The 15,305-nt window shown below is 43.9% G+C and overlaps 1 protein-coding gene across 2 annotated transcripts in view; it reads right to left on the reverse strand.

Annotated features, from left to right (window-relative positions):
- Positions 1-15,305, reverse strand: part of SPATA2 (spermatogenesis associated 2) — a 36,020-nt gene that overhangs the window by 11,752 nt on the left and 8,963 nt on the right. For both annotated transcript variants that reach the window (XM_077253243.1, XM_077253242.1), the window contains exon 2: positions 1,272-1,700. In XM_077253243.1, the coding sequence (XP_077109358.1) occupies positions 1,272-1,589 (318 nt within the window). In that variant the 5' untranslated portion in view covers positions 1,590-1,700. The remainder of the gene's footprint in view (positions 1-1,271; positions 1,701-15,305) is intronic.

The raw sequence follows: 15,305 nt of genomic DNA on the forward strand, positions 1-15,305 counted from the left end.
CCCTTATAAATGCACTTATGGAAAGGACCGTGTCTTCATGCCACCCCTCAAGCTGGTCTCTTGACTAAAGGACATATGATCTCAAGTTAATGCTTGCCTCTCTGAAATATATCTTGGATGTCTGAAAGTGTTTGTGGCACTTGAGACTATAATGGTATCGCTAATAAAAATGGATAATAGTATATGATGATTAAAAACAAGTCTAAAAGATCAAACACATGGGGTAGAATTAGATAGAGCCATAATCATGTTCATAGTTGGTTTACCTTAGAATAGTGACCAGCAGAATAGTGAGTGCAGCTCTGGAGCATAATACAGGATGTAACTCAGGATCAGTATAGGATAAGTAATGTAACGTATGTACACAGAGACTCCACCAGCAGAATAGTGAGTGCAGCTCTGGAGTATAATACAGGATGTAACTCAGGATCAGTATAGGATAAGTAATGTAACGTATGTACACAGAGACTCCACCAGCAGAATAGTGAGTGCAGCTCTGGAGTATAATACAGGATGTAACTCAGGATCAGTATAGGATAAGTAATGTAACGTATGTACACAGAGACTCCACCAGCAGAATAGTGAGTGCAGCTCTGGAGTATAATACAGGATGTAACTCAGGATCAGTATAGGATAAGTAATGTAACGTATGTACACAGACTCCACCAGCAGAATAGTGAGTGCAGCTCTGGAGTATAATACAGGATGTAACGCAGGATTAGTACAGGATAAGTAATGTAATGTATGTACACTGTGATTCCACCAGCAGCTTAGTGAGTGCAGCTCTGGAGTATAAATACAGGATGTAACGCAGGATCAGTACAGGATAATTAATGTATGTACACTAACTTCACCAGAAGAATGATTGCAGCTCTGGGGTATAATTCAGATGCAAGTACACACTTATCACTGACACGGACTTATGGAAGGTGAAAACAATTCTATGCCATCAAACGGCATCAGAAAACTGGGTGACAACCAGTGATGAGTGAACGTGCTCAGATGACTTGTTATATGTTTGCGGCTGCATGTTTTGCTGTTGTTAAGACAGCCTGTTTGTTAGGCAATCCCCGCAAGTGTCAAACAGCTGCAAAACACACAGCTGCAGGTACTCTAACATTATTCGAGCACACCAAGATACTCGGATAACACACTATCCGAGCACGTTCGCTCATCACTAGTGACAACCTATAAGCCATGTTATATAGGCTATAATTGATTTTACTTAGCATCTATTGATGCCCCCTTCCCCCTCCAAGGCCAGGACTCACCTTAATATTTTTGTACTCTTTCTTCCAAGGGTAAAGGAACAGGTTAATACCGATGGTCTCCAGCATAGCTGCTGCATTGTGAAGTGAGCGCAGATTGGATGTTCGCAGGGTTTTTAGGGAGTTATCGCAGACTTCGTAAAACCTGATCAGCCTGAATCTATAAATGGGATCAATTTTCGGCAGGCTGAGTAAGGCCGAGGCGGAGGTGCGGAGGTACTCATCGCTGACTGCTCGCTGCTTACTATCTGAAGCTTCCAGTTTAGATTCGTGGAACTGTACATATTTTCTGAAGAGATCTTCTTTGTACTTTGTATCCATTGAAATGTGGTTCTGGTCGCAGGTCTGCAGTTACCTCATCCCATCCATGGCTTTTCTATGGCGTCCGGATTCGTGAGGCGACTATCAGTCACTCCGCTGAATCTGAGGACTCTGCAAAAGGAGGAACAAAAATGTCACTAATAACAAGCTTTATGCATAGAGGACGACTTCAGGCGAATGCAGAAAAAAAGATGCACATTGTACTTTGTGTGCCAATGCAAGAGACGTTCACAACTTTCATTTTTCCTGTAACCGTGGCACAAGTTTGAACAGTTACACTTCCATAGGGACTGAATGGAAACCATTCACAGCCACTGGGAGAAAACATTGCGGATCAGATGTGTCAGGACGGAATCATGCAACTAAAGTTGTAGCCTTAGAAAATCATCAAGAATATTTGGAACAGTATTTACCCTACATATAAAAAGTCCTCAGTAAATAGTCCTCCTTGTATGCTGAAACAACATTTTTAAGGCTGTGTTCACACATAGCGCATATTTGCAGTGTTTTATCCTGCAGAAAAAGCCAGCGCTTTGGCATCTAAAATATGCATATGGGTTTTTATTTGTGGTTTTGATGTATTTTCCCCCATTCATTAGAGTGGGTGAAACACTCTGAAAATATTGACAAGCAGCAGTTCAAAAATCTCATGCACACTTTTTGTTTTTTTAAAGTCTCATTCACTTTACTGTAAAACGCAGTGGTTTTGCAGCAGGAAGCCACATGTGAACATACTCTAAGGTTATTTCCACTTTAAATCTATATATTGGCTTCAAATACATTACACAAATACAAACATCTTACACATTCTGAATTTCCATCACCTTTGCGCACAGATACAAACTGTTTAGTATCATTGATTATACTCCTTATCTGTCTCCTACTTCTTGCTAATCTACAAATCCAAAAAGTGAAAAAATGAAAGGGAATAAAACACATTTGTAGGATCAGACTGCACAGAAACATATGCATGGGAGCAATAGCAAAGTGGGAGAGGATTTTTATTTGAGTACCGTACATTCTTTTTGTTTTTTGCTTTTTAACACAAGTTGGATTAAAAAAAAAAAAAAAAAAGGTTGGTTATGTGGATACAGTATGTCTATTACACTTCAAAATAAAAAGAACTTCCCCAAGGCAATGACATTAACAAATAGTTCCCAGTAGGGAAACCCCGACATTGGAGCTGGAGGGATTTACTTTTCTGGATTAGTGACAATATCCCAGCATGCAAACACTGAGCACATACCAATGTAATTTCCCTTCATATAAAGCCCCAAATTCAGAACCCACAAACCCCTAACCCAATAGTCTGTCATGAAATCACAAGCAGTGTGAAAAGCACCCAAATATCTGGTTTTGCTTGTCTGTTCTAGCAAAAGCTTTCCCAACAGGTGAGGAAACATACTAGACCGTCAGCTCCAAAATCCAAAGGATCCAGTTGCACGATCCAAACATCCTGTGCCCAACACAGTAAACACAACATGGTGCAATTTTCTACTTTTTGTAACCAGGCCACAATTCCACATTCATGCATGCCATGTGCTCCTTGTAAAGAAAAAGAAAAAAAAAAAAAAAAAATTTCCAGGCCCAATTTATTCAGCAATTTTGGCCAGAATTCTGACATAAAACGGCTTAAAATGTCACAAAAAAAAGTGTAACTTGGATCATAACAGTAACTTCACCCTTAGGTTACTTTCACACTAGCGTTTTTTGCAATACGTCGCAATTAGTGTTGAGCATTCCGATACTGCAAGTATCGGGTATCGGCCGATACTTGCTGTATCGGAATTCCGATACCGAGATCCGATATTTTTGTGATATCGGGTATCGGTATCGAAACAACATTAATGTAAAAATGTGTAAAAGAGAGAATTAAAATAAAAAATATTGCTATACTCACCTCTCCGACGCAGCCTGCACCTTACCGAGGGAAGCGGCAGCGTTCTTTGTTTAAAATTCGCGCTTTTCTTTCCTTTACGTGAGTCCCGGCTTGTGATTGGTTGCGTGCCGCCCATGTGACCGGGACGCAACCAATCACAGTAAGCCGTGACGTAATTTCAGGTCCTTCAGGATTTTAAAATTACGTTCCGGCGTTGTAATTGGTTGCGTCGCAGTCACATGGGCGACGCAACCAATCACAGCAAGCCGTGACGTAATTTCAGGTCCTTAAGGATTTTAAAATTACGTCCCGGCTTTGTGATTGGTTGCGTCGCAGTCACATGGGAGACGCAACCAATCACAAGCCGTGACGTCACGGGAGGCTGGACACGCGCGCATTTTAAAATGGGCGCGTGTCCAGCCTCCCGTGACGTCCCGGCTTGTGATTCGCGGCGCAACCAATCACAAGCCGGGAGGCTGGACACGCGCGCATTTTAAAATTTTAAAATGCGCGCGTGTCCAGCCTCCCGGCTTGTGATTGGTTGACCGCGGCGCAACCAATCACAAGCCGGGACGTCACGGGAGGCTGGACACGCGCCCATTTTAAAAAGCGCGCGTGTCCAGCCTCCCGTGACGTCACGGCTTGTGATTGGTTAATGGCGGCCATGTTGCCGGGACGCGGACCAATCACAGCAAGCCGTGACGTAATTTCGTCACGGCTTGCTGTGATTGGTCCGCGTCCCGGCAACATGGCCGCCCTGACCAATCACAAGCCGGGACTTCACGTAACCAAGTAAAAGCGCGAATTTTAAACAAACAACGCTGCCGGTTCCCTCGCTGAGGTCCAGGCTGCGTCGGACAGGTGAGTATAGCGATATTTTTTATTTTAATTCTTTCTTTTACACATTTATATGGATCCCAGGGCCTGAAGGAGAGTTTCCTCTCCTTCAGACCCTGGGAACCATCAGGAATACCGTCCGATACTTGAGTCCCATTGACTTGTATTGGTATCGGGTATCGGATTGGATCCGATACTTTGCCGGTATCGGCCGATACTTTCCGATACCGATACTTTCAAGTATCGGACGGTATCGCTCAACACTAGTCGCAATGCGTCGTTTTGGCGAAAAAACGCATCCTGCAAAGTTGTCTGCAGGATGCGTTTTTTCCCCATTGACTAACATTAGCGACGCATTGACACACGTCGCAACCGTCGTGCGACGGTTGCGTCGTGTTGTGGCGGACCGTCGGCAGCAAAAAATGTTGCTTGCAACGTTTTTTGCTGCGTCGAGAACATCTTTTCCGACCGCGCATGCGCGGCCGGAACTCCGCTCCCTCCTCCCCGCACCTCACAATGGGGCAGCGGATGCGCTGAAAATCAGCATCCGCTGCACCCGTTGTGCAGCGCAAACAACGCTAGCGTCGGTACGTCGGCCCGATGCACTGCGACGGGCCGAGTACGACGCTAGTGTGAAAGTAGCCTTACTTGTGGGAAGAGTCCACCATAATGTTATTTTGCCTGCTAGACCCGAAACATGCAGAGGTCACAAACATGTGCGTGCGTGAGTGAGTGTATATATGTGTGCGTGCGCGTGTGTGTGTGTGTGTGTGTGTGTGTGTATGTATATATATATATATATCTCTATATCTATCTCTCTCTCTCTCTCTCTCTCTCTCTCTCTCTCTCTATCTGTGGAGTCGAGATATATATATATAGGGCTGTGGAGTCGGTAAGCCACAGTTGCGACTCCGACTCCTGGATTTTATCAGGTTTCGACTCCCGAATTTACTGTTGTAAAATATTAACATCGTGCTTATTCAGTTTCTCACCATCATATAAGTAATCAGACCACTTAGAGCAAAAACTATATTTATTAGAATATAGCAAATAACTTTTATAAACTTTTCTAAACTCTTGTAAGTAAATATGCAATAAACACTGTTATGCAGTTAAGAAGAAATCTATAAATTTGTCCTCAGAAAAAGTATTGCCTCTGTCAGATCCTCCTTCATGGATGCCCTCAAATCTGATCTAATTATTTTGAGAGCAGAGAACAACCTCTCTACAATAACTTGGGTTGGTGGCAAAGCAGTAACCACTCGGGCAACATCTCTGACAATGTCAGGATACAGAGGAATCGCTTGTTGCACTGTTATTTTTGATGAACGGTCAAATTTCTCAATTTCTTTTAGCGCACATGAAAAATTCTGCTGAAATGTACTGGCTGTGTTCTTTGATGGGGATGACTCCTCTTCTATGCGGGAACGCTTTGCACGGTCCTTGTGATCCAAATATTTTTCGAAATTAAATTCTTCATCAGTTGATGAGGGTGAAGATGTGGCAGGACGACCAAATTCTTCTTGTTCCTCCTGACTGTTCTGCAACCCTTTCATCCTTACTGCTATTTCAAACAGAGCTTCTTTTCCTTTAGTTAGCGGTTGATCATCTAGAAGAATCCGATGCATTGGGTCTACATAAACAGCTGCCAAAAGAATGTTATTTTGTAATAGTAGCTCCTCTCTCCGTTTCATTGATGTAGCAATGCCACTTGCAATTAACCCTCCTCTGTGGGACAGGCGAAACATCAGGTTCTTCCACTCCTTTAAGAAAATACCGGAAGTTAAGTCCTCTGCTTGTAATTTATTTATTCACTGTAAATGGGTGCTCTAGCAATTTTTCCAGCTCAGTCACCTGATTCCACTGACTTTCATTTAGCGTCAGTTGAGATTTAGCCATGTCTACAAGAAAGGTTTTCAGTTCAACCAAGCACTGAATCATTAAGTAAGTACTGCCCCATCGTGTGGCTTGATCAATAATTGCCCCTTTTCCAGCACGTCTCTTCAAAATGGAGTCAACTTTAGGGGTTCTGGCAACAGTAGCCAATTTTCTCACCTTGCCAATCAGTGCAGCAGCATGTCCTTCTTGCAGACTGTCTCTTATAGCCAGCTGTAGCGTATGCACAACACAGCACATGTGATGAATGAAAGAACGTATTGACACAGTTTCAACAAAATCATCTAAACTATCATGTTGCTGTTCATCTGAAGCAACTTCAGATTGCTCCTCAGTTACAATACGGTGTTCCTCTATTTCAAACATTTCTGTGTCTGTGGACCCAGAATGTTCTTCTAGCTGCTCGTCACCATCATTACTCTCATTCATTAGCTTAATAGTACTTATCATATTTGAAGCATTGTCAGTTACGACAGAAAGAACTTGCTCTTTTTTAAGTTCATAGTGTTGCAGAACCTCTTCCACCAAGACCTGGAAAAACTCACTGGTGTGATGAGCTTTGGTGTCTTTTACTGCCAATGTCTTGGTAACTATTTCATTTTGTCACAAACAAATTGGACATTGATGGCAAAATAGTTCACTCTGTGATGTGTGCAGGCATCCATTTTAAGAAACAGAAAGCGTCCCTTGAGAGTTTTTTTTAAAGTTCTTCCTTTTGTTTAACCCCTTAATCCCATATGACGTACTATACCGTCGAGGTGGGGTGGGCCTTAATTCCCGGTGACGGGATAGTACGTCATACGCGATCGGCCGCGCTCACGGGGGGAGCGCGGCCGGGTGTCGGCTGCATATCGCAGCTGACATCCGGCACTATGTGCCAGGAGCGGTCACGGACCGCCCCCGGCACATTAACCCCCGGCACACCACGATCAAACATGATCGCGGTGTACCGGCGGTACAGGGAAGCATCGCGCAGGGAGGGGGCTCCCTGCGGGCTTCCCTGAGACGATCGGTACAAGGTGATGTACTCACCTCGTACCGAACGTCTTCTCCCTGCAGGCCCCGGATCCAAAATGGCCGAGGGGCTGTATCCGGGTCCTGCAGGGAGCACTTCCGGGTCGGAGCAGGCTGCAGATGAAAGCTGCAGCCTGCTCCGATGAAAGTATGATCGCCGATCTGATAGAGTGCTGTGCACACTATCAGATCTGCGATCTGTGATGTCCCCCCCTGGGACAAAGTAAAAAAGTAAAAAAAAAAAATTCCACATGTGTAAAAAAAAAAAAAATAATAATTCCTAAATAAATAATAATAAAAAAAAAAATATTATTCCCATAAATACATTTCTTTATCTAAAAAAAACAAACAAAAACAATAAAAGTACACATATTTAGTATCGCCGCGTCCGTAACGACCCAACCTATAAAACTGGCCCACTAGTTAACCCCTTCAGTAAACACCGTAAGAAAAAAAAAAAAAAAACGAGGCAAAAAACAACGCTTTATTACCATACCGCCGAACAAAAAGTGGAATAACACGCGATCAAAAAGACGGATATAAATAACCATGTTACCGCTGAAAACGTCATCTTGTCCCGCAAAGCGAGCCGCCATACAGCATCATCAGCAAAAAAATAAAAAAGTTATAGTCCTCAGAATAAAGCGATGCCAAAATAATTATTTTTTCTATAAAATAGTTTTTATCGTATAAAAGCGTCAAAACATAAAAAAATGATATAAATGAGGTATCGCTGTAATCGTACTGACCCGACGAATAAAACTGCTTTATCAATTTTACCAAGCGCAGAACGGTATAAACGCCTCTCCCAAAAGAAATTCATGAATAGCTGGTTTTTGGTTATTCTGCCTCACAAAAATCGGAATAAAAAGTGATAAAAAATGGTCACGTGTCCGAAAATGTTACCAATAAAAACGTCAACTCGTCCCGCAAAAAACAAGACCTCACATGACTCTGTGGACCAAAATGTGGAAAAATTATAGGTCTCAAAATGTGGAGACGCAAAAACTTTTTTGCTATAAAAAGCGTCTTTTAGTCTGGTTTCACACTTGCGTTTTTATCTGCATGCGTTTTTTAAAAAAACCGCATGTGTGAAAAAATGCATGTAAACGCGGTAAAACGCATGCGTTTTTATAGAAAAACACAAGAAAACAAGAAAAAAACAAAAAACCCTAACCCTACCCCTAACCTGAAATACGTGGCACTGAAATACGTGGCACTGAAATATACGTTTATATACGTATATACGTATATAAGTGCCACGATATTTCAGTGGCCACGTATTTAAGTGCCACGTATTTAAGGCCACGTATTTAAGTGCCACGTATTTAAGTGCCACGTATTTAAGTGCCACGTATTTAAGTGCCACGTATTTAAGTGCCACGTATTTACGTGCCACGATATTTAAGTGCCACGATATTTCAGTGGCCACGTATTTAAGTGCCACGTATTTAAGGCCACGTATTTAAGTGCCACGTATTTAAGTGCCACGTATTTAAGTGCCACGTATTTAAGTGCCACGTATTTACGTGCCACGTATTTAAGTGCCACGTATTTAAGTGCCACGTATTTACGTGCCACGTATTTTTCAGTGCCTGAAATACGTGGCACTGAAATATCGTGGCACTGAAGTATTTACATGCCACGTATTTTTCAGTGCCTGGCATACCGTGGCACTGGCATACCGTGGCACTGGCATACCGTGGCACTTGCATACCGTGGCACTTGCATACCGTGGCACTTGCATACCGTGGCACTTGCATACCGTGGCACTTGCATACCGTGGCACTTACATACCGTGGCACTTACATACCGTGGCACTTACATACCGTGGCACTTACATACCGTGGCACTTACATACCGTGGCACTTACATACCGTGGCACTTACATACCGTGGCACTTACATACCGTGGCACTTACATACCGTGGCACTTACATACCGTGGCACTTACATACCGTGGCACTTACATACCGTGGCACTTACATACCGTGGCACTTACATACCGTGGCACTTACATACCGTGGCACTTACATACCGTGGCACTTACATACCGTGGCACTTACATACCGTGGCACTTACATACCGTGGCACTTACATACCGTGGCACTTACATACCGTGGCACTTACATACCGTGGCACTTACATACCGTGGCACTTACATACCGTGGCACTTACATACCGTGGCACTTACATACCGTGGCACTTACATACCGTGGCACTTACATACCGTGGCACTTACATACCGTGGCACTTACATACCGTGGCACTTACATACCGTGGCACTTACATACCGTGGCACTTACATACCGTGGCACTTACATACCGTGGCACTTACATACCGTGGCACTTACATACCGTGGCACTTACATACCGTGGCACTTACATACCGTGGCACTTACATACCGTGGCACTTACATACCGTGGCACTTACATACCGTGGCACTTACATACCGTGGCACTTACATACCGTGGCACTTACATACCGTGGCACTTACATACCGTGGCACTTACATACCGTGGCACTTACATACCGTGGCACTTACATACCGTGGCACTTACATACCGTGGCACTTACATACCGTGGCACTTACATACCGTGGCACTTACATACCGTGGCACTTACATACCGTGGCACTTACATACCGTGGCACTTACATACCGTGGCACTTACATACCGTGGCACTTACATACCGTGGCACTTACATACCGTGGCACTTACATACCGTGGCACTTACATACCGTGGCACTTACATACCGTGGCACTTACATACCGTGGCACTTACATACCGTGGCACTTACATACCGTGGCACTTACATACCGTGGCACTTACATACCGTGGCACTTACATACCGTGGCACTTACATACCGTGGCACTTACATACCGTGGCACTTACATACCGTGGCACTTACATACCGTGGCACTTACATACCGTGGCACTTACATACCGTGGCACTTACATACCGTGGCACTTACATACCGTGGCACTTACATACCGTGGCACTTACATACCGTGGCACTTACATACCGTGGCACTTACATACCGTGGCACTTACATACCGTGGCACTTACATACCGTGGCACTTACATACCGTGGCACTTACATACCGTGGCACTTACATACCGTGGCACTTACATACCGTGGCACTTACATACCGTGGCACTTACATACCGTGGCACTTACATACCGTGGCACTTACATACCGTGGCACTTACATACCGTGGCACTTACATACCGTGGCACTTACATACCGTGGCACTTACATACCGTGGCACTTACATACCGTGGCACTTACATACCGTGGCACTTACATACCGTGGCACTTACATACCGTGGCACTTACATACCGTGGCACTTACATACCGTGGCACTTACATACCGTGGCACTTACATACCGTGGCACTTACATACCGTGGCACTTACATACCGTGGCACTTACATACCGTGGCACTTACATACCGTGGCACTTACATACCGTGGCACTTACATACCGTGGCACTTACATACCGTGGCACTTACATACCGTGGCACTTACATACCGTGGCACTTACATACCGTGGCACTTACATACCGTGGCACTTACATACCGTGGCACTTACATACCGTGGCACTTACATACCGTGGCACTTACATACCGTGGCACTTACATACCGTGGCACTTACATACCGTGGCACTTACATACCGTGGCACTTACATACCGTGGCACTTACATACCGTGGCACTTACATACCGTGGCACTTACATACCGTGGCACTTACATACCGTGGCACTTACATACCGTGGCACTTACATACCGTGGCACTTACATACCGTGGCACTTACATACCGTGGCACTTACATACCGTGGCACTTACATACCGTGGCACTTACATACCGTGGCACTTACATACCGTGGCACTTACATACCGTGGCACTTACATACCGTGGCACTTACATACCGTGGCACTTACATACCGTGGCACTTACATACCGTGGCACTTACATACCGTGGCACTTACATACCGTGGCACTTACATACCGTGGCACTTACATACCGTGGCACTTACATACCGTGGCACTTACATACCGTGGCACTTACATACCGTGGCACTTACATACCGTGGCACTTACATACCGTGGCACTTACATACCGTGGCACTTACATACCGTGGCACTTACATACCGTGGCACTTACATACCGTGGCACTTACATACCGTGGCACTTACATACCGTGGCACTTACATACCGTGGCACTTACATACCGTGGCACTTACATACCGTGGCACTTACATACCGTGGCACTTACATACCGTGGCACTTACATACCGTGGCACTTACATACCGTGGCACTTACATACCGTGGCACTTACATACCGTGGCACTTACATACCGTGGCACTTACATACCGTGGCACTTACATACCGTGGCACTTACATACCGTGGCACTTACATACCGTGGCACTTACATACCGTGGCACTTACATACCGTGGCACTTACATACCGTGGCACTTACATACCGTGGCACTTACATACCGTGGCACTTACATACCGTGGCACTTACATACCGTGGCACTTACATACCGTGGCACTTACATACCGTGGCACTTACATACCGTGGCACTTACATACCGTGGCACTTACATACCGTGGCACTTACATACCGTGGCACTTACATACCGTGGCACTTACATACCGTGGCACTTACATACCGTGGCACTTACATACCGTGGCACTTACATACCGTGGCACTTACATACCGTGGCACTTACATACCGTGGCACTTACATACCGTGGCACTTACATACCGTGGCACTTACATACCGTGGCACTTACATACCGTGGCACTTACATACCGTGGCACTTACATACCGTGGCACTTACATACCGTGGCACTTACATACCGTGGCACTTACATACCGTGGCACTTACATACCGTGGCACTTACATACCGTGGCACTTACATACCGTGGCACTTACATACCGTGGCACTTACATACCGTGGCACTTACATACCGTGGCACTTACATACCGTGGCACTTACATACCGTGGCACTTACATACCGTGGCACTTACATACCGTGGCACTTACATACCGTGGCACTTACATACCGTGGCACTTACATACCGTGGCACTTACATACCGTGGCACTTACATACCGTGGCACTTACATACCGTGGCACTTACATACCGTGGCACTTACATACCGTGGCACTTACATACCGTGGCACTTACATACCGTGGCACTTACATACCGTGGCACTTACATACCGTGGCACTTACATACCGTGGCACTTACATACCGTGGCACTTACATACCGTGGCACTTACATACCGTGGCACTTACATACCGTGGCACTTACATACCGTGGCACTTACATACCGTGGCACTTACATACCGTGGCACTTACATACCGTGGCACTTACATACCGTGGCACTTACATACGTGGCACTTACATACGTGGCACTTACATACGTGGCACTTACATACGTGGCACTTACATACGTGGCACTTACATACGTGGCACTTACATACGTGGCACTTACATACGTGGCACTTATGACTGTCAGAAAATGTTCAGTAAACGGTTAGGGGTAGGGTTTCAGGTAGAATTGGGGAGTTTCCACTGTTCAGGCACATCAGGGGCTCTCCAAACGCGACATGGCGTCCAATCTCAATTCCAGCCAATTCTGCGTTGAAAAAGTAAAACAGTGCTCCTTCCCTTCCGAGCTCTCCCGTGCGTCCAAAAAGGGGTTTACCCCAACATATGGGGTATCAGCGTACTAGGGACAAATTGAACAACAACTTCTGGGGTCCAAGTTCTCTTGTTATCCTTGGGAAAATAAAAATTTGGGGGGCTAAAAATCATTTTTGTGGGAAAAAAAATGTTTTATTTTCACGGCTCTGCGTTGTAAACTGTAGTGAAACACTTGGGGGTTCAAAGTTCTCACAACACATCTAGATAAGTTCCTTGGGGGGGTCTAGTTTCCAATATGGGGTCACTTGTGGGGGGTTTGTACTGTTTGGGTACATCAGGGGCTCTGCAAATGCAACGTGACGCCTGCAGACCAATCCATTTAAGTCTGAATTCCAAATGGCGCTCCTTCCCTTCCGAGCTCTGTCATGCGCCCAAACAGTGGTTCCCCCCCACATAGGGGGTATCAGCGTACTCAGGACAAATTGGACAACAACTTTTAGGGTCCAATTTATCCTGATACCCTTGTGAAAATACAAAACTGGGGGCTAAAAAATCATTTTTGTGAAAAAAAAAAATAATTTTTATTTTCACGGCTCTGCGTTATAAACTGTAGTGAAACACTTGGGGGTTCAAAGCTCTCAAAACACATCTAGATAAGTTCCTTAGGGGGTCTACTTTCCAAAATGGTGTCACTTGTGGGGGGGTTTAATGTTTAGGCACATCAGGGGCTCTCCAAACGCAACATGGCATCCCATCTTAATTCCAGTCAATTTTGCATTGAAAAGTAAAATAGCGCTTCTTCCCTTCTGAGCTCTGCTATGCGCCCAAACAATGGTTTACACCCACATATGGGGTATCAGCGTACTCAGGACAAATTGCACAACAATTTTTGGGGTCCAATTTCTTCTCTCACCCTTGGGAAAATAAAAAATTGGGGGTGAAAAGATAATTTTTGTGAAAAAATATGATTTTTTATTTTTACGGCTCTGCATTATAAACTTCTGTAAAGCACTTGTTGGGTCAAAGTGCTCACCACACATCTAGATAAGTTCCTTAGGGGGTCTACTTTCCAAAATGGTGTCACTTGTGGGGGGTTTCAATGTTTAGGCACATCAGGGGCTCTCCAAATGCAACATGGCGTCCCATCTCAATTCCAGTCAATTTTGCATTGAAAAGTCAAATGGCGCTCCTTTGCTTCCAAGCTCTGCCATGCGCCCAAACTGTGGTTTACCCCCACATATGGGGTATCAGCGTACTCAGGACAAATTGTACAACAACTTTTGGGGTCTATTTTCTCCTGTTACCCTTGGTAAAATAAAACAAATTGGAGCTGAAATAAATTTTGTGTGAAAAAAAGTTAAATGTTCATTTTTATTTAAACATTCCAAAAATTCCTGTGAAACACCTGAAGGGTTAATAAACTTCTTGAAAGTGGTTTTGAGTACCTTGAGGGGTGCAGTTTTTAGAATGGTGTCACACTTGGGTATTTTCTATCATATAGACCCGTCAAAATGACTTCAAATGAGATGTGGTCCCTAAAAAAAAATGGTGTTGTAAAAATGAGAAATTGCTGGTCAACTTTTAACCCTTATAACTCCGTCACAAAAAAAAATTTTGGTTCCAAAATTGTGCTGATGTAAAGTAGACATGTGGGAAATGTTATTTATTAAGTATTTTGTGTGACATATGTCTGTGATTTAAGGGCATAAAAATTCAAAGTTGGAAAATTGCGAAATTTTCAAAATTTTCGCCAAATATTCGTTTTTTTCACAAATAAACGCAAGTTATATCGAAGAAATTTTACCACTAACATGAAGTACAATATGTCACGAAAAAACAATGTCAGAATCGCCAAGATCCGTTGAAGCGTTCCAGAGTTATAACCTCATAAAGGGACAGTGGTCAGAATTGTAAAAATTGGCCCGGTCATTAACGTGCAAACCACCCTCGGGGCTTAAGGGGTTAAAAGCTATATATATATATATATATATATATATATATATATATATATATATATATATATATATATATATATATATATATATAAATACATACATATATATATACACACACACACACACATATACATACATGGATATATACACATACATACACAATTTGCAATAGAATGATGAATATCTATAATTGAAGCAATACCGAGGTCAATAAACAATGTGTAATCCCATCTGCTGATATATCCAAGGGAAAGTCATCACCGTGTTCAGTCACTACATGAGTAGCTCCATCTATTCACTGCATGGTATATACAGAATTATAAGTACCTACCTACTATGACTATTGCTTTATCTATAGGCTACAACGTACAATAGAATAGTCCGATATTAACCCCTTCACCCCCGGAGCTTTTTCCGTTTTTGTTTTTCGCTCCCCTCCTTCCCAGAGCCATA

The sequence above is a fragment of the Ranitomeya variabilis genome, chromosome 4 (genome assembly GCF_051348905.1).
Source record: "Ranitomeya variabilis isolate aRanVar5 chromosome 4, aRanVar5.hap1, whole genome shotgun sequence".
Classification (NCBI taxonomy): Eukaryota; Metazoa; Chordata; class Amphibia; order Anura; family Dendrobatidae; genus Ranitomeya; species Ranitomeya variabilis.